Here is a 21,907-nt window from a genome sequence, read left to right on the forward strand (position 1 = left end):
TCTGAGGAAATATTTGTCTTTTGTTAGGGTGGTTAACTTTGGACATCTTGGTTAAACTGTGGTCAGTCGACAAGTCTTGTCTGAGCACAATAAACCCGGGGATCAAATTTGGGTTGTATATTGTCTATAACCTTTTAAATAGCTAAATATAGGTCTATCCGGTAAAGTACAGATAGACCTTCATGACTCTGTGTAATAATTGGTCTTAATAATCCTTATGGTGCGATTGCAAACCTAAATGGGTGTGGGTAAATTTTTTCAATGACCCTATTAAGGCTGGTGTTGGGTTGGTGTAGGGCAAGGTTCACCTGTTCACACATTGGCTGTTGCCAATGTGTGAAATATAAAATGTGGATTTCCAATCAAAGACCAAATCTATATTATTTACAGACAGGCTAACAAAAATTATTTGCTAATTCAAAAAAAAAAACAAAAACAAAAAACACTGCTATGAAAAGAATCTTTTATTTCAATTTGTGCAAGTTTTAAGCCTTTGTTTTCTATAAAACCATTCGTTTTTTTTTTTTTTTCTTTTTCCAAATGATTTCTAAAACACTTCTATAACAAATTAAAAAGTTATAATTCAAATACATAAAAAAGTACACTTACTAGCTGAAGATAAGCAATCTTCTTGCTTGTTTCGCACTGCTTGGGAATTCCCTGTATATGTTTCTTCATATAATCTAATGATTGCAAACATAAATACAGCGAAACATGAATAATCTAAATTTGGGGTGGGGTGGGGTGGGGTGGATGATAAGTTATCCAAAATGGACTTTTTAAATTAAGGGAATGCTACAAGTATAACACAGAGATGACTGCAAACCTTCCTTGTTACAAAGTAAGAAAGAAAGAATAATAATACAATTAAAATATCTTCAAATACAGTATAATCAATTATAATAACAGACTAAAATACACTGCACTCCACATAATTTTTTATAGGCAAAAATGATTGAATTTATTGAACCTAGAAAGAAAAAAGGAAAAACTCTACAAAGCATTCCAATTACTAACGTTTATTGGAATGTTTTTGTGAAGTATTCTTTTTCATCTATAAATTTTTATAAATACTAATCTTTTGCCTATAAAAATTTATGATGAATGAAATATTTTTTTTCAATTGTTATTACAATTAATCATTTCTCACATGTCTTTCTCCTAAGAAATTATATACAGTAAAATCACTTTAAAGAATTACAAAACATTTATTTAACAGGAATATAGGCTGTTCTTTTTTACCGAATTTTATCTCTTTTTTTATTTATTATTGACATAGCTAATAATGTTATATAAGTTAGTGCAGTAACATCACTTCTGTATGCAGTAAAATAACCGAATTTGTGTAGTGGTATCAATATAAAACATCTCATATTGTGAATTCCTTCACAATGCCTACCTCATTATACCTTGAATAAGTAATGCTTCCACAGTAGCGAAGACTATTTTTGCTTATTCTCAGTAGTCACCATCACCCAGACTGCTGTTTTGGGGAAATTAGCCCATCAGCTGAGTGATCCAGTGTGGATATGTTAAAAGAAGCATTTAAAGAAATATTTCTAGTTGTTGAAATATTCTTATTCAGATATCTGGCTAAAGAAAAACACAGTACATCAGAACTGATGTATCATAAAATAGGATGTGTTATTTTTTTTGTTATTTGGTTTTTTTAGGAGCATTAGCAACTAAGGCCATATTGCTCCGGGGATATGTGGTGGTCATTCCCTGACCTTTCCGCATCGTCCGTATTTGGTGGTCACGGGCTCGAACCCCGGTCTAATCAAGAAGCGTGTGCTACGCACTGCCGCTCCTGCTCACCTGGCTACGGAGGTGCCAGTCTAGGATGAGTGTGCTACTGAACTTGTGTTGAAAATGTTACTGTACACACCTATTTTATTATACATAGATAAATATAAACAGATTCTTATCTATACAGAACTGAACTTTCACAATTGTATAGGCATACCTGGAAAGTGATAAGAATTTACAAAAAGGCCTATGCATTAACACTGCTCCTTAATCCCTCCAGATGGCAATTTGATAAAAGTTGCACATCACTTTGTTTCTTAAAACATTATTACCAGCTTTGTATAACCATAAACATAGTTTGGATAGTGCTTTTTTCCATTCTAAGCTAAGGCCAGCTGTTGAAATAGGCAATAACGATGTTCTAGTTGTTAAAATTTCCCAATTGCATCAGTGATTTTGGCTATATAACACCATTGTGTACAAATGTGTAGGGAATCTGAGATCAGCTACAGTCTTCATTGAAGTATAAAATGATTTGTGTTTGCTTCCTGTCTAGGATCTCATCACAGATAGGAATCAAACCCAGATTTCTACAAATGAGTGACAATTTGCAAAATGATTATACCATCATGGAGAGCATTTGGAATAGTAGTAGTGGCATGTGATGGAAGAGAGCAAGTGTATGAGCTTATGCAGCATCAGCCAAAAAAAAAAAAAAAAAAAAATCACACCATTCCCTCCAAATGCCTGTCCAGTTCCTCCTTAAATTTATTCAACCTATCAACTTCCAACAACAACAGATGGAAGTTTGTTCCAGCAATTAACCACCTACTGACTAAAGGCAAATTTCTGCACATCTATTCTACATCTGTCCTTTCTTAATTTGAATTTATGCCCCCTTAGGTTCATAATCTGAACAAGTGGAAGGATTCCATCAGAATTCAGCATACTCAACCCATTCAAGGCCTTATACACCTCAATCAGATCAACGTGCAGGTGCTTAGTCTCCAGCCACTGCAATTTGCAGAACTTAAGCCTCTCTTGGTAAGAGGATCCATTCATTCCTTTTAGAGTACTAAAAGGAAAAAAGAAGAGTTACAGCTGTGTTAGAAGCTAACGCTAATGCACATGGCTCAGAAAATTGTCTAGTGCTCATCATTGGTAAATCAATAAGGGCAGGGTGTGGGTGTTTGAAAGATCTTAAAATCTTTGTAAGTAATTTTTGATTTTAACAAAAATTGTGAACTGCCAAATTGAAAAATTGCTGATAAAGTTTGTTAATCAAACTTTATCAGCAGAAAAATAGAGAATTATCCTGCATTATTGCTAGAATATGTTTAAATGTGGTGTAGCACCATTCAAGTATGATGTTTAAAGTTCAGTGGGTCACAAAGCAACACTCCATTTTGATGAATAAAATTCCACTTAAAGTGGAAAAAAATAATGACTTAAACTGAAGTTTTTAGTAGCATCTGGATGATTAACAGAGCTTTTTAAACTTGAAATCACCTGTCTGAAATTTACAATCATGTGAGATTCAGAGGGGGGGGTTCCAGAACTACTGAGAAATCGCCAACTTTCAATGAGACACATTGAAATAAATTTCTAAATCCGAGTGATTAACTGCTTTATGTGTTCAAATGTGTATGATATCGACCAAAGAAACAAGCTATTCTAATACTTGATGCACATGAAAAAAAATGTTTAATAAATGGGCATCACATTACAAATGCTTTACTAAGTTCTTAATCATATGCACAATGAGTAAGAACACATTACAGATTTGCTCTTCTCAAACTGCTGACATCATGTTGTTAGATGTATCTCTAATCAACTGTGTGCAGCATTCTCACAGCCTTCTGTTTTCTGCCCCCCAATGTTCCATTAATCCCCATTTAATTTTATTGCTGGGAAGTACATTCAACAGATCCTCTTATTGTTGTTTAAAGCAATCTGGCCTAATTTCTTGATAAAAAGAAAAAAAAAAAAAGCTATTGTTTTTCTTTTATCAAGTCTATTTCCCATCCAATTACCACAAAATTCCCATATTTTATATGCTTGAGCACAATTCTTCTCTCAATTCAGATTCTTTGGAATTCCCTTTATCCATGTATTTCTTGTGTTCTTCTGTGTGCATCTCATATCTTTGCCCTGCCTCACTTCTGTATACCTTTCGACATTTACATATAGTTTGTGTAATAAATGTCTAATTATAATATGGAATTAATGTCTAATTAATTGCCTTAAAAGATCACCTAAACACATACTTTTTAAAGATTCTTGTCGTATTTTTATCACTTCCTTCTATGTACAGAATCACTACTTCTCTTTTGTAATTCAGGATAGGTTTGTAAATTAAAATATACGAAATATTGCAAATGTAAAGCAATAGAAGTGACAAAAAAAATAAATTTTTAAACTTTAAATTTTTTATATATTTAAGTTTTACCTATTATTTAATTGCTTTTTACTCTACAACTGTCAGTGTATTTTAAAACAAATTTTATCCTGTCTTTATTTTATTTTATTATTATTTTAATTGGGGATTGGCAAATACCCAATCGTTGGCCTATCGCTACGAGTACTCATACTCGGATTGCCTTCTGCAAGGACGTGGGACATTCTCCTCATTGTCTGGCATCCTCGTCGTTTGCTCTCGATTCATGGTACCTCTCATGAAAACAACCAGTCTCACATAACCCTTCTGTGCACACGTGCGAAAATCGTATGATGAGGAGCATGCCTGTGCGGGAAACGTTCCTGGTACAAGCGCAGAGCGGCGCACCTGTTACAGTCCGCAGCTCCATACACAAGGTGCATGTCAGCCAGTTCAACATTTGAATACTCATCCATCCTACTGCCTCGGGAACCGGAGAAGCAGGGACGTGCCCACGTGAGACAGTCGCATGCCTTGTGCTCCTGCTTAATGTATTTTGTTTCAATTCTATTTTTCTATCCAAGTCAAGTATTTGATATCCAGTGATTCCCAAGTGTCCTGAGCATCTAAATCTGATGAAAGCATCACTATGGAATGACCAGGTAAATTTTTATTAGCAATTTTGAATATTGAATTCCCAGCCAGCTAATCATTGTTTAAACCAGGCCACGGAATGCTTCGCAGTACAAGGTCACACTAACAAACGTACAGTATTTTGATCACAACCCCACCTAAAAGAGGTCAAAGCACAGCTGGATAGCTTCCCATGTCTCACTACTGAGGGGAGTGAGTTACCACTGCGACACTTTGAATGAACGGGAGCAAAGACTGCTAATTACCGCAGACCGGCAAGCTGCTTTAACTGAAGTTTTCTTGCATCTGACTTATTTCCCCCAACCCATGTGTAACTTTGAATGCGTTAAAATATTCCAGTCTGTCATATTGCAGAAAAACACTGTCCTTTTTAATTTTTCTACTATGTGCTGACTCTCATTATGCTGCATATCTTAGCTTCTAAACATTGGCAGAGATAATTGAACTACACTTTACCCCTTGCAAATTATACTTACCACCTGTGTAGGAATAACCCCGCTAATCCGAACTCTCGCAAATCGGAAGCCACAATTACCAAGTTAAATTCACACACCAACTATGTCTGACTTTGAGGAACAATTCATTGAGGGTGAGAGCTCTGTAGCCCTCACGCGAACCCGAAACTCAGGAATGGGCCAAAATGAAGAGATAATTACAACCAACAATGACTACCAAACTACTACCCAACTACCAAACGGAACCATCATGGACCAGGTACTGTCATTGCACCTGGACCTGGAGGATATCATGCTCCAAAAGGATAATCGAATCACTGCTGCAGTTAGAGGAGAAATTATCTGTGTGTGGTCGAAAATGGAGCATGTGCTATCAAATTTGAACGTGGAACAGGAGAGAACCAAAGCGAAACTTGACGCCTTCCTAGATAAAAGGGTGAATGAAAATACTACAGCACCCCTTACATACGCCCGAGTTGAGGACGATTCCACCGGATACAACTACCACCAACAAACTAACGGATCATCATCAAAAGAAAACGCTTCTCAAAGAACCTCACCTTGTCCTATTAAAAGCTACAAACAACTCATTGCTAGACTCGAGCGAATCAGTTAAAACTCTTGTGGTTCAGCAGCTTGCTCACGACTTAAAAACAACTAAAATAAAATTCATCAGGAAAACTAGAAACACTGGTGTCATAATTGAGACTGCAAGAAAACAAGAGGCCCAGGCAATAATTTCTAATCCTAGAATTAGTTCCCTCGGTCTAACAGCAGAATACCCCAAGAAAAGAAAGGTCCATCAATTCTTATTTTTGACTTGGACAGGGAAATTACTCCAGACAGCATCGCTGAAGAAATTTTACACAGGAACATTCAAGACTCGACCCAAGAAAAAAGAGGCAAGGAGCACATAAAACCAAAATACTGCACCGTCAAAGTCTCCCAACCTTTGCAATTGGGTAGTGGATCTCTCTCCACAAGCGTGGAACCAGTTAAAACTTCAAGACAGGATCTTTATTGGTTGGAGCAACACCGCTTCAAGGAACATGTGGCTGTTCCTAAATGCTTCAGATACTGTCGTTTTGGGCACACCACCCACACATGCACACAGACGGATCCTACCTGTGGGCATTGTTCCCAAAAAGGGCATCATTATAGCAGTTGCCCAAACAAATCATCTGCTCCGACGTGCGCAAATTGCAAAGCAGTAAAACTGGATGTATCCCATTCAATCAGGGACAGCAAATGTCCTATTTACATCAAGGCAAAGCGAAACCAACAACTGAAGACCGACTATGGTAGTGAGGCCTAAGCCATTCAATAACAGTGTTATTAAATTTATACAACTTAATGCTCAGCGAGCACGTGCAGTAGCGGCGGAAATAAGGAAAAAGGCAGATGAAGAAAACATTGATATATTACTACTGCAAGAACCATACACCCACTCCAAGAAAGTTAGAGGTTATCCTCTCACATATAAAATAATTCAAGCAGATGAAGATACTCCCTGGGCTGCCATAGTCATCCGGAACCCGAACATAATGGTCACCAAAATCTCTTCTCTCTGCACAGGTTGGGCAGTGTGTGCCCATGTAATTGGCCCCTTAGGTGCCTTTATTTAATATCACTCTATTGTAGACCCAGTCAAAACATCGGCCCAGCTATTGACTACCTAAGAACTGTTACCACTACTCTACCTAACGCTAAAATCATCCTTGGGGGCAGATGTTAAATGCCGTTCTCCTGCTTGGCACAGCCTCACAGCTGACCGACCTGGTTGCCATAATGGGCGGCTTTTGGAAGACCTTCTAGCCACCTCACCATTTAATATAATAAACAGGCCCAATAACCTCCCAACATTCTCCAGTACTATGTGGGAGTCTACAATAGACATAACAACTGCTACAAGATCAATCTCAAGTAAGGTGTCGGGGTGGCAGGTAAATGAAGCCTGGACCACCTCCGACCATAGAGCAATTACATACAGCCTCACAAGAAATACAGAATCAATTCCTACTCCGCACTACGATATCAACCGCTATGCCATCAGCAAAGCCAATTGGGAGCTGTTCACCACTTCTCTCCAGTCAACAATCATGGATCACCCTTCTGATATCCTCTCCCTGAATCCCGAGCAGCATCAAAAGCTTGTAACTAACATCATCACCCTCTCCTGCAATCAATCTATGCCCAAGAAAATACCTCTTCCAAGTGCTGTACCATGGTGGTCTCAGGAACTCGAACGTCTACGCTGGCCTGTTCATAAAAAGAGGAAAGCTTTTCAGAGAGCTCGCACCTCTTGGCCAGCTACTGATGTGGAAGCCCTTCATGAAGACTACAAGAGGACCAGGAACCAATACACTTCCATGATCAGGCAGCGAAAAAGAACTACATGGGAGTGGCTGGTTACCACCACTGGTAACTCGGACCCTTGGGGAGTGGTGTACCGAGTTACTACCAACAAATTGCCAAGAGGAGAAGTAATCCATTCCACAATAACACCACGAGGAATCATAACAATGTCATAGGAGCAATCCATGATGAATATCTTGGATACTCTCTTTATCAGCGACGCTGATCATCTCACAACGCAACAGCAGCAAATTTGTCTAGATAATGACAATTACCACATTGACTCTGTGGAGGAAGAATTTAACACTGAAGAACTGCAGCAAGCCCTTGGCAAAATGAGGGATAAAAAATCCCCAGGACTAGATCGCATTGAACCAGAAATACTAAAAAAAGGTCGCCCAGGTAAATCCCCAATTTCTGCTTAACCTGTTCAATAAATGCCTAACCCAGGGATCCTTCCCAGAAAGCTGGAAAATAGCTGAATTAAAGTTAATACTGAAAAATCCATCGAAGCCTCCAGAACAGCCTAACTCATACCAACCCATTGCCCTCTTGTCCACATTGAGCAAACTACTTGAATGCCTCCTCCATACCAGATTCCTAACACACTACACAGAAGCTGGCCTACAATCCAATTCACAGTATAGATTCCGCCCAGGACGCTGCACAGAGGATGCTCTCTACCAAATAACCCAAGCTGCAGCCAACACTAATTACAAGTACTTTCTCCTCATAACCATTGACTTTGCCGGGGCCTTTGACATGCTCTGGTGGCCAAGCATTCTTCGCAGGCTAAGATTGGCACGCATACCAGCCAACTTATACAGGTGTATAGAAAGTTACCTTTCCGACAGGAAGATCACTATCTCCTCACCATACCAGAAGCTCACCAAATCTATCTACAGAGGCTGCCCACAGGGTTCGGTCCTCGGCCCGTTTCAGTTGGATAGTAACAGGGCCCATTCATCTGGGCCCTGTTACTATCCAAGCATTCGCAGATGATATTACCATCTCCATCGCAGCGGACACCAGAGCAGTTCTCGAGGCCACTGGAAATCAAGCACTACAGATCTTACAGGAATGGGCGACTCTACACAAGCTCCGGATTTCTCCACAGAAGACACAATCCATACTTCTCAAAGGCACCCTACAAATATTAAGGCCTCCTCAGAACCGAAGAATACTCAAACTCCTATATAACGCTATATTCCTCCCTGTTATTACATACGGATCCGGGATTTGGTACCATAGAGCAATAATTGTTCGCAATAAATGCAAACTGGAAACAATTCAGCGAAGTATACTGCTTGCCATTACCACGGCCTGTTACACAGTAAGTTCTCCGGCCCTCCAGGTTCTTGCAGGTGTCCTCCCCCTTGACTTGGAGGTTATCCATCGAGGATTGCACTACTGCCTGTCACGGGGAATTCCAGCTACCATCTTTGGACATACCATCGACACCCGCACTGACTGTAAGCAAGAAAAGAAAAAAACTAGCTGCCATGCTACTACAAATCTGGCAGACAAGATGGGAGGAGATGGACAAGGGCCTAATAACTAAGAAATTCATCCCAGATGTCAAACTAGTTTATCCAAAGTCGCCGCCTTGGTTCTCTCCTGGCCTCTACTGTACATATATTATAACTGGACATGGCTCTATAAATCATAAGTTGACTACCTTGGGAATCATCAATAACCCCTACTGTACATGTGGAGAAATTGAAGATTGGGACCATCTTCTTTATAACTGCCCAATTTATAACGATCTTCGAGGAACACTGTACACCAGACTCCAACACATACCTCAAGGACAGGAGCACCTGCTAATTTCTGAAGAACAATATTACAAATCATTAACGGAGTATGCACAGAACCTCTTTTCTAGGCGCAGGACTCTACAACCAACTCAAACCAGGGATAGAAACCTGTAAGGGACTTACTCAAACTTGAAATAAAAAATCTGTACTTGACTGTTTTACCAGCATCGACTTGCTAACCCTGGAACATCCAGAGTAGGATTACCTGCTAACTTTCCATATGGTTGGGTAGGCTCCAGTGGTTTTGACCACTCCACCGCAAAATATAAGTCACACTCAGCACTCTCGCTGAGTGGCATTTCTACCCTTCTGGAGTTATCCCCTCCCCCTTTTCTCCTGGTGGGGCTCCCCTTACCCTTACTTTCATCCCCCATCTTCTTCCGTACACCCTGTACTGCCGCACTCTACCTTATTTTTTATTATTTATTTACTTATTTTATTATTTTTTATTTTTTTATTATTATTATTTATTTTTTTATTTATTTACTTATTTTATTATTTTTTATTTTTTTATTATTATTATTTATTTTTTTATTTATTTATTTTTTTATTTATTTTTCTTTTATTTATTTATTTTTTTTTTTAATTTTATTTATTTTTATTTTATTTTTTTATTTTTTATTATTATTTTTTAAAATTGGTCTCCATTCAGGAAGCTCAGGCGACCCTGACGGAGACCTGCCAAAGATTAATGGGCAGCCTGGCTACCTCCTAGTGGTGTGTGCGGGCAACGTGAGGTCCCATCTGGGGTCCTGCGGCCAAATGCCAGGACACACAACAGAACCCAACACAATACTACACGTTCAACACACTACACTTTTTTTGGCATTTACAGTGTTCTGTATTTCTTCACAGTGTACATATGGCGCAGATGTGGGAAACCACAGGTGGCGCCCTACCCTAACACTATGCACACTATGCCTCGGGAACCAGTTCGCAAATGCTGACTTCCAGCGGGATCACTGTTCACGCGACCTCCCATTCAACATCCTCTACCACATGAAGGCATTTCGGACCCTGCAATGCTATGTGATTCCGATTCGTCTTTGTGCCCCCTACACTTCCTGCAAGTTTGTCGCACTGGTAGTGAATCACCCTGTATATATTAAAGTTTAAACAGATACCAATAATTGGTTGATTGAGACAGAATTTATTTGAAAGCAGAAACCGAAAATCTTACATACTTGAATTTCTACCATATAATAATACACCTAAATGCTATCATAACTGCCAACTTTTAACTTTAAAAGTTTGTTCAGCTAATTGTAAATAGGAGAAAACAGTAAATTTTTGGACCAAAACAGGCAAAAATCAGATTCTTTTTCAAAAAGCAGGATGTTTATGCAAAAGACGGGAAGAAAATAAGATTTTTTCAGAAACAGCAGGAGGATTTTTTTTATCCCATACTTTCTAAGCCATAAGAGAGAGAGAGAGAGAGAGAGAGAGAGAGAGAGAGAGAGAGAGAGAGAGTCAGAAGTAGAAGGGAATCACCAAGAAAGAGAAGAATGATGATATCCAGCTAAGGACCCTGGATATCATCATTCTTCTCTTTCTTTGTGATTCCCTTCTCCCTCTCCCTCTCTCTTGGGGTAATTCAGAAATGTTTTTTTTGGCTGGTACAGCATAAGCCTCAGGGTTCCTGTACCATATGGCTGATAATAAATAATAACACTGTTTACCAGTACAGTATGCTCACAAATGTTTACTTGGGATTTTTCTAAGAGGAATACTGTTAAAATGCCAAGCACGATTGGGTTAATTTATTATATTCAAAACTTCTGTGTGCACTTATCAGTTCTCTAAACAAGGATCACTTTACACAAATTCTTTCTTTTTTCAAAATATTGCCTCATAGACTATTCCAATGCAAATGACAGAACTGATGCTGCAAAAACTCTATTGCTTAATCTGTTTCTTTATCTTTAACGGCACCAAGAAGCATTGGAAAACTGACAATGCACCATTTTCAAATTTGAAAATGGTGCATTGTCAATTGATGAAATCAATGAAAGAGTAATGACTTCAGTATGTGGATGTGAGGTATATGGATTGAAGAGTTATGTTCAGATTTTCAAATGAGTTCAAAACATTTAAAAGTAACAAGGAAATTCCTTTTTCATGCCAGAAGAGAGGAACACGAATGAACAGACTTTCAGCATGAGTCAGGACAAGATGCTTAATCATGATTGGCTGGCTTGGCCTATTTAGAATTGCTATAACCAAGTTTGCAACTCAGAAGTTATTTATTTTTATTTTATTTTTTTTTTTTTTTTGAGCTCATAAATCCATCTTTCAAAACATTTGGATCATAACTGAATTTGATCAGTGCCACTCACTAGTAATCACTTGTAATATTCAATTTTTAAGTCTAAAAATTGTGCATATAGCTTTTCTCACCACTTCTAATCTCTTCTATAAATAGACTTGTCAAAGGCTGTCCCTATTTTGCCAATCTAGTTATACATTTAACCAAAGAAAACTAGTGTGTGTACATATGCTTCAAAATCTTTTTAACTGCAGTGGCATGCATCAGTGGAATTTTTCATTTTTTCTTCTAGCATTTTCTGCTAGATAGCAATAAATATTCACCAAATATTCATTCACTTTTGCAGGATGGCACACTGCTCCATTTAAGTACACAAATGAATAAGATGATAAGGATGAGGATAAATGGGCCTGTTGTACTGGAATCCATAGTGATATGAAATAACGATAATGTATATATCCAGTAAAAATATCTTTAATTATAAATAAATACTTTGGAGCTTTCAAGGCTGAATGTGCCTCTTTATCAACAAATAGAATGGAAACTTTAGAGATAAAAATTATTTTAAGGGACACAGAGTTGTGCATGCAGTGAGGCATGCGAGGGCACGAGGTAGGGCATTCAACCATTAAACTGGTGTTCATTGTTGCTGCATGGACGTGTGTAGTTTTGTCTCCAGTGCTTATCTAGACTTAAAACAGTTGCCTCTAAGATGGGGTGTAGTCTCATGCCTTTGCAGCGGTTCATGGCTCTCGAATTACACAATATATTAAGTGACTAACCAGAGGCGGTGGCGAAAGTGTCATGACTGGTCAATTACTTCGTAGTCCCGCTTGGGATTGAGGTCGTGGTGGGTCGACCAGAAGTGTTCCATGATTGCAGACTGGTCGGCACAGACTTGATAAATTGTGGCTACCAACCCACATATTAGACAAGTACTTATTACAAGCGCAGGCACTCACAGTCCACCCAAGATCGCCATCAACTCACGACAATGTGCCTACCGCCTACATTCCCAACTATCCAGGCATGTTGGGCCAGATCTCAAAAATCCTCTGAGAATTCCACATAAAACACATGCAGCTGCCTGGTAGAAACTTACGTTCTCTAGTTTCCAACATAAAGACTCCGGTCACCCCTCTCTTACGCAGCGGTGTAGTATACTGCAAAGACTGTGGCAGATGTTACATAGGAGATACCTCGAGACATCTTTAAGACTGACTCGATTCACCTTGCTGAGACTGAGCAGTCAGCAATCGCGGAACACTTCTGGTTGACCTACCACGACCTCAATCCCAAGCAGGACTACGAAGCAATTGACCAGTCCCAACACTTTCGCTACCGCCTCTGGTTAGAGTCATTTAACATATTATGTAATTCGAGAGCTATGAACTGCTGCAAAGGCATGAGACTACATCCCATCTTAAAGGCAACTGTTTTAAGTCTAGATAAGTGCTGGAGGCAAAACTATGCACGTCCATGCAGCAACAATGCACATCCATGCAGCAACAATGAACACCAGTTTAATGGTTGAATGGCCTACCTCGTGCCCTTGCATGCACAACTCTGTGTCCATTAAAGTAATTTTTATCTTTAAAGTTTCCATTGTATTTGTTGATAAAGAGGGACATTCAGCCTTGAAAGCTCCAAAGTATTTATTTATAATTAAAGATATTTTTACTGGATATATACGTTATCATTATTTCATAATGATGATAAGGAGTCTATTACCACCAAGGGCTCATTCTACCCTTTTAATAACCTTGCTGCCTTAGTTTTCAGGCCTTCCATGACAAGTGCATTGTCCACACTAAGACCAGACAATTTTTTAAGGTATTTCACATGATTTCAGGTTTTTCAGAAGATGCTCAATACGATACCCTAAAGTCACCTTCCAATAAGAGCAAGTTTGATTCTGTATTAGAAGCTTTTGATTGTTCAATTTTAATTTATTATGAAAGGCCACCGCAATGGAATATAGCTTGGAATCACTTTGATTACTGCCAACTATAGCAATCGAAAATGGCCCATTTATCAGTCATCACTATTTCTTTTTTTTGTGATATTCATGCAATTTCACTAAAAATGCCTATTGTTTTTGTTCTGGTAAAGTTCTAGAATGTTTGGTAGAGCAAATCTTAAGTCGGGTTTGAGATTACAAGCTGTGCAGTCAAAGAATTTTTAGCTCCAGGAAATGGATAAGTTTTTTGAAAAATTGTATTGCCCTTTGACTTAATTAATACACTAAGTTGCATTCGGTAAATAGTTTACTAATCCTAGTCACATTTATTAGTTCATTTTTAAATTTAGCTAAGGATTTAGTAAGTTATAACTTAATATGCATAGAGACTTTATATCTGTGATTTCAGCATAAACTGTTGTATGTTGTAATTGGTAACTTGTAGAGCAGGGCATTGTAATGTTAATTGTTGTGTTATAATTGTAGTAAATAAATTTTATTTGTGTCAATTTGATAAAGTAGATGAAAATTTTTCTTACTTGGGCTAAGAAATTTCTGAATAGCAAGGGTTGGAGAAAGAGCAAATTCATCACATTGAGGTTTCATATTCTCTTTTGAAGTTTCATAGGAGTGGATTACTATTAGAAGTGTTTTTAGAAATTCTATTAAGTAATGCTTAACATTATGAACATAGCTGTATAGCATAATATATATAATAAAAACTTGACAGCATAGTGTGTGTATATATACACACACACACACACACCGATGAGGCAAAACATCATGACAAGCGAGTTGTTATGCAAATTGAAAAACTGAAGCAACTGCAGTTGAACTATGGTGTGTGCACGGGTTGGGACACAGTATAAAAAAACACCTGATACTGAGCTCCATTAATCAGCATTACTCTTGTTCTTCAGATGGTAAGGGCAGCAGACTTAAGTGAGTTTGACAAAAGCCAAATTGTAATGGCCACACGAATGGGTCAGAGCATATCCGAAACAGCACAGCTGGTGGGGTGCTCACGGTCACTGTTGGTTAGTACCTACCAAAAGTGGTCCAAGGAGGGGAAATCCACAAACCGCCGGAAAGGTGTTGGACAATCATGGCTCATCGATGCTCAAGGTGAGTGAAGGCTCTCCTGGATGGTACAGGGCAACAGAAGGGTGACTGGGGCACAACTCGCCAGTAATTGGAATGCTGGGGACGGGAGTAATGTGTCACAACACACAGTACATCAGACCCTGCTGAAAATGAGGCTGCGTAGCCATAGGCTGCTCTGAGTGATCATACTAACCACAGTTCGCCAGCGACAGTGCCTACAATGGGCAGGCGAGCATCAAAACTGGACCTTGAGTGATTGGAAGAAGGTTGTCTGGTCCAACGAATCACATTAGCTGTTGCACCATGTGGACAGCCAGGTATGTGTGTGTCATTTACCTGGGTAAGTGATGATGCCTAGATGCACTGTGGGATGAAAACAAGCTGGTGGCAGCAATGTCATGCTTTGGGCAATGTTCTGCTGTGATACCCTGGGTCCAGTCATCCATGTACTGACATCTACCGCCTATCTAAACATTATTGCTGACCAGGTACACCCTTTCGTGGCAACAGTCTGGCGGTGCCGTCTTTCAGCAGGATAATGTGCCATGCCACGCTGCCCAGATTGTTCAAGACTGGTTTGCAGAATACAAGGGAAACTTCCAGGTATTGCCCTGACCTCCAAATTCCCCAGACATCAATCCCATCGAGCATCTGTGTTTGTGTTGGAACAGCAACTTCAATCTGTGACGTCTCAACCACAGACCTCACAGGAGTTAAAGGATCTGCTGGTTACGTGTTGGTACCAGATACCACAAGACACATTTAGAAATCTTGTAGAGTCCATGCCTCGCTAGGTATGAGCTGTTTTGGCTGCACGGAGGATCAACATCATATTAGGTAGGTGGTCATAATGTTTTGGCTCATCGGTGTGTGCACGTGTGTGTGTGTGTGTGTGTTTTTTTTTTTTTTTGTAGTTGTTGGCGCATCGGCTTCTGTGGCCATAATGCACCTCCCAAGGTTTTTGCAGTACTTTGATCCAAGCCTGAGGTGAGATTCAAACACGCAACCTTTGGGTTGCCCACTTTGCACACCCGGCTAGCCCAGTCAGCCGTGTGCGTGTGTGCATGTGCATGTGTTAATATCCTCGAAGTTATGAAGAATTAAGAAAATTACGGGCTGAATTACCAAGCCAATATAAATTGGGGGAACTGTAAAGTAAAATTAGAACATCAAAATACTAAGATAGTGGAGACCACTGATAGTTGTTCCACATGCACCAGGGGTCCAAGTTCCTGCCAGTGAAACATGCCCCACACTATACAACTGCCTCCACCGGTCTGCACTTTTGATACCATGCATGATGGATGAAGAGCCTCACATTGTTGGTTTCAAATCCGTACATGAACATCCACGGTGTGGAGTAAATAACATGACTCATCCAACCAGCACAGCTTTGAACTATTCTTCTAATGCACACCTAAGTGCATTAGAAGAATGTCCAACTTGCACGATCTTTGCACCAGGCGAGTCTTTTATGCCGATGAACCTTGGTTAGGAGAGGATGCCGTAAGGGTCGCTGCTAGTATAGTCCATATGTGTGAGCGTGCGACACATGGTCATGCCAGATATTGTTTTGGGTTGGCCCATATTGTATTGGGTAGTCAACTCTTCAACAGTGCTGCACTTGTTCGCCTGTACGAGTCGTCGGACTCGGCGCTCACCTCTAACATCAACGTTAAAGTGTACCAGTCCTGGTATACTTTAACTACAGCAGCTCTTGAACACCCCACCAGTTCAGCCGTTTGGGAAATCGAGGCACCAGTTTGTCGAGCACCCACAATCTGTTCATTATCAAAGTCCAATAAATCCTTCCTTTTACACATCACGCTTGGAATTTTACTACCTACTGAACCAGTGACACCTTATCTATGCTACATAGGTGGTGAACTAACTGTGTACTCCCGTACCTCACGTGGTCAACGGGTCGCATTCAGTGTTCATAAGGGTGGTCATAATTCAATGATCACTCATTGTGTGTGTGTGTGTGTGTGTGTGTGTGTGTGTGTGTGTGTGTGTGTGTGTGTGTGTGTGTACACATGTTGTTGGTGCCAAATCTGTATATGACCATCCACAGTGTGGAGTAAATAACGTGACTCATCCGACCAGCACACCTTTGAACCATTCTCCTAATGCACACCTAAGTGCATTAGAAGAATGTCCAACTTGCATGATCTTTGCACCAGGATTTTTATATATAAATATATATATATATAATATAATATATATATATATATATATATATATTTTTTTTTTTTTTAGTTGTTAGCGGCATCGGCTTCTGTGGCCATAATGCACCTCCGAAAGTTTTTGCATTTTACTCTGATCCAAGCCTGAGGCGGGATCCACTGTGTTCGGTACAAGAGTGTTAGGAAATTATGGGCAAACTCAGCATTTTGATGGGCATTTTTAAGAGAATGAAGAACAAGGTTGATGCTTTCAAAGGAAATAAAGGATCACAAAGATCTTAGCTGCCCACCTCAATGCCAGAGCTTACTCTAGTACATCAGACAACATAAGAGCAATCCCAAAGGCAGAATGCACTGGTACCACAGGAGGCAGTTTTTGTCGGTGACTCTTCTGTCAGGGAAATGGGGAAAAATATTCTACAAAAAGGATAAGTGTAAAAGGACCTGGATATGTCTGTAGGTGGCAAAAGTTGATGACATTGTGGAGTAGATATCATTCTTTAAGGAGAAAAAAGGTATACTTTAACACATTGGTGCCAATGTGTACAACACATTGGTGCCAACATGTTGTACACATTGGCACCAATGGTTAAATGTTCGATCTGCTGTATTTAATATCATTGGTGCCAATGTGTTGTACACATTGGCACCAATGATATTAAATACAGCAGATCGAAAGACTTACTTAATAAGTACAGGGGAATGTTGAGAAAAAGTTGAGTTAGGATTAAATTTTAAATGTTTAGAATTTTGACCAGATATGACAGGAGGGAGAATACAAGTGAGCCTTGTAAATCAATTTGGCTCTGGAGAAATTGTGCAAGACTCAGGAGCAGATTATTTCTCAATGTAGTCTGTGCTTGTAAACAAGAGAGTTTTTACAGGGATGGGATACACTTAAATAGAAGTGTATCCCATCGATATTTGATGATTCCACTAGGAATGCAAAAAACTATTATCTTGGAGGAATATGCAGAATAACAGATTAACTACTGCCACAGGGAGAGGTGTAAACAATTTTTATACTGTTCCTACTAGAACATGCAGCAGCCTGAAAGGCAAGGCCTGCTTGGCATCCTCATGGAACGAAAGCAAATGACAGGTGATTGTACACTAATCTGAGGAACATAGTCAATAAATTTAATGAAATTAATGTACCCATTAAGTCATCAAATGTAGACTTGGTAGGGTTATCAGAGATAAAGAGTTCAGAATTTGAATATGGGGTGAACAATGCATATAGAAAGGAGAGCCAGGACAGAATGGGAATTATGCTCTTAGTTAAGAATAATATAAAATCTAAGTGCATCCAGTTGACATGGGTTGCCAGTGCAATGTTAAGTTAGAGCGCTGGGAAAAAGAAATCAGATTAATGGGGGATTATCTTTCTAGATATTGGCTGGAACTTGTGGGTCACACACACACAAGACTTTTTTGAATTTTGTGAATGACTGTGACTATTCTGTCCTCCTTTCTAGATAAATGAACTGGATGGAAAAAATAATTCTGACATCAATACTTTGATCTGATTAACAGCAGCAATTTTTCATGAATTAAGAATCTGTACAAAAAAACCAATTGCTGACAATGATCACAGTGTATCAATATGGAATTTATTAAAGATATAGCTACCATTAAGGGCAAAGGCTTTTTCCCCCCCTTCTTCTTCTTATTTTTTTTTGGTAAAGTTGACCAAGGTGGTGTTAGACAGATTTTAAGATCTATAAAGTTGGACAAACTGATACTATTACCAACAGCAAATTTTAAATGGGAAGCATTCAGAAAAGTATTATCAAAGAATCTGCTGGTTTTTTTTTTTTTCCAATTAAGAGACACTGTTCAAGGATTAGACCTAAATGGAAGTTAGGTGAACTGATAAGACTGGTGGCAGAGAAGAAAATGCATTGGTTTAGCCAGCAGGGGGTTGATTGCTGGAACAAATTTCCATCTCGTGTTGTTGAAGCTGATAGCTTAAATAAATTCAAGGAAGAACTAGAAAACTATTGGAGGGAATGAATAGGTGAAATCGGAGGTGACACTTTTTTTTTGCTGATGTGCAAAAAAGCTTGCTTTTTTGCAATTTGCTAATGCTAATGTTTAATTATCAGGTGATTCAGAGGCAGCTACAGTAGATATAAACTAGTCAGCAATCAAGTCACAAAGGACGTTAGGCAAGCTAAGGCAGATTATTATTATTAGCCATATGGTGCAAGGAAGCCTGAGGGTTATGCTGCACCTGCCAAAAAATATTTCCAAGCTACCCTGAGAATGTGTGAGAGAGACAGAGAGAGATAATGCAAAAAAAAAAAAAAGCAGCAAAGACATGTTTACATAAGTTAACAGTAGAAGGAAGGGATTGAATCACATTGGTCCACTATATCATAGCATTAGGAATTCGTTAGGGAAGAGGATGCCAGAAGAGTATTTTTGAATTCAGATGTGCAAATATATTCCCAATTCACAAAGAGGGATCAAGAGGTGACATGAGTAATTATACACCTATCAGATTAACTTTTGTTCTAGGGAAAATAATTGGCTAATGAAGTAATGTAGGGCCATCTAGAAAGGAGTGCAGTTATTCTGTCCTCCTTTCTAGATAAATGAACTGGATGGAAAAAATAATTCTGACATCAAACACTTAAATATCAAAAAAGCTTTTGACACTGCTGCACTTTAAAGACAAACTGGAGCAGTTTGTCTAAGGACAACTTACTGTTATGGATAAGGATATAGATAGGTATGGTTGATTGGTGGGAAGACAGAGAAGAGTTTTCAGTGGACACTCTGGGTAACTTTTCAGGGTAACTCTTCTTGGACTAAAATTATTAGTGCAGTTCACCAAAGTTTAGTGCTGGGCCCACTGTCGTTTTTCTATATTTATCAATGATTTTGATTAGGGAATATCAGGCTACGTGCCTAATTTTTCAGATACAGTTTGGCAGGGTGGTTAATGACTTTAATCAATTTATGTTATTGTAAGAAGATTCAGATGGGCTGAGAAATACAATAAAAGCAATGCACCACACACACAAGCCATTAATCTCAGTTAAATGTATCAACTGTGTGGTACTACACTGAAAGTATTGGAAAATGAAAGATTTGGGGGTAATTGCGAAGTTAGATAAGAGGTTCTTTAAGCAGTGCAAACATGCTGCAGGACAGCTCATGGGCTTTTGTCAATGATATACAGGAACTTTGCCTTTGCTAGCTGGGATAAAGAGGTGATTATCCATGTATAAGGATAAATCTTGAGAAAACAGAAGGGTACTCCTATCAAGAAAGGTTTCAGTTCCACAAATTGCAATGTCAAAGGACTAGGCACTTGTAAGGAGATCTGACTAAGGTGTTTAAGGCTCTGAATGAAGGCAGTAAGCTCAACTGCTGATTGCTTCTTTTTCTTTCTTGGAATACATACACATGAAGGGGTATAACTTTAAATTGAGGACAGATGTGCAGAAATTTGCCTTCGGCCAGTGGATAGTTGATCGCTGGAACAAACTTCTATCTGTTTTTGTTTAAACAAGTAGGTTGAATAAATTGAAGGCAGAAGTAGACAAACTATTGGTTGAGAGGGATGGGTGATGTGCAATTTTTTTTTTTTTTTTTTTTTTTGCTGATGCGGTGTAAGCTTGCTTTCTTGCAATATTTTCCATGGCTAATACTAAATCATCAAGGAAATATAGAGTACCAAAATGAAATATACTCATTACTTGAAGATATAGTAACTCCTAATTGAAAACTGCAGAATGAGGGTTAAAATAAAAAAAGAGGAGACTTTGAGAGAATGGCAGAAAACAATTATATTGCACCAGCCCACCATACACCACTTATATATAATCTAATGTTGTCACCAATATTTTCTCAGGTATGCTGAGCTATACTTGCTACCTGGAAGTCTAAAACACTGATGAAACTGATATTCGTGTGACACTCAAGTCAAACAGACCTAATTTCGGCAAAGTCAAGTCGAGCTGTGACAGCGAAATACTCTGCATACATCTTCACATTGGTGGGACTGTAAGTAACCCTGGATATAATCCCAATTTACAAATCCTGAAATATGGCACCTAGAATACTGGAGGTGATCGCCCAGTAGTGAACGAACATAAGCAGGGGTCGAAGTGTGGTACCCACACTACACAGTGGAATGCCAACGCTCTGTGTTACCAGGCAATACTAGGTGGTAGATGATTCTCATTAATTAGTGTAATAACACCACTTTGCTTATTAGAGGCTTCAATGTTCGCAGACTGGCTGTTAGATAGCCCACCAGAACAAACCTACTGGTAACTCTCTAGGAGGCTTTCAGATCAGCTAGTGTATAATCTCGCTGCCTCTACTCTGCAAGATAGTGGGTACATTGTCGACACCATGTTATTCTTACCACGTGTACATCATATGTAGGTGCCTCCATAGCCAGGAGCACAAGTGCATAGTACACGCTTTTTGATCAGACCGGGTTTCGAGCCAATGACCACCAAATACGGAGGATGTGGAAAGGTCAGGAAATGGCCATCGCATATCCCCGGAGCAATATGGCCTTAGTTGCTAATGCTCCTAAAAACCAACTAACAACAACGCCATATGTAAAAATTTCATTAATTCATACAGCACGTCCTTGCCACCTTTTCTTAGTTCTGAATACACCATTAATTGTCAAAATAATACAACAAACTTATCTGTGAAAAGATCTAAACATCCCAAACACTTCCTTGTTCATTTAACATATATGGGGTTTCAGTTCTAATCTCAATGATGTCATTTCCACTTACTTATTGAGTGGTATTCTCTCAAAAAAAGTACATGGGGTTTGTCATTTCCATTTACAGTGGAAATGACAAACCCCATGTACTTTTTCTGAGAGAATGATTCGCTGTATGATTCTTTTCACTTCAAAGGTGGTACTTCTGCATATTTCCATTCTGATATCCCCTGTAAGAGACTTAATAATTTGGAATCTCCTCTTTTTGACCTTCTCTGACTT

At 39.0% G+C, this 21,907-nt stretch overlaps 1 protein-coding gene across 1 annotated transcript in view; it reads right to left on the reverse strand.

Annotated features, from left to right (window-relative positions):
* LOC150086960 (KICSTOR complex protein SZT2-like) overlaps window positions 1–21,907 on the reverse strand; it is a 1,378,951-nt gene that overhangs the window by 619,665 nt on the left and 737,379 nt on the right. The window contains exon 38 of the mRNA XM_090372336.1: window positions 610–683. Coding sequence (XP_090228462.1) covers window positions 610–683 — 74 coding nt within the window. The remainder of the gene's footprint in view (window positions 1–609; window positions 684–21,907) is intronic.

Source organism: Mastigoproctus giganteus, chromosome 4, assembly GCF_048544385.1.
Source record: "Mastigoproctus giganteus isolate SK-2022 chromosome 4, ASM4854438v1, whole genome shotgun sequence".
Taxonomy (NCBI): domain Eukaryota; kingdom Metazoa; phylum Arthropoda; class Arachnida; order Uropygi; family Thelyphonidae; genus Mastigoproctus; species Mastigoproctus giganteus.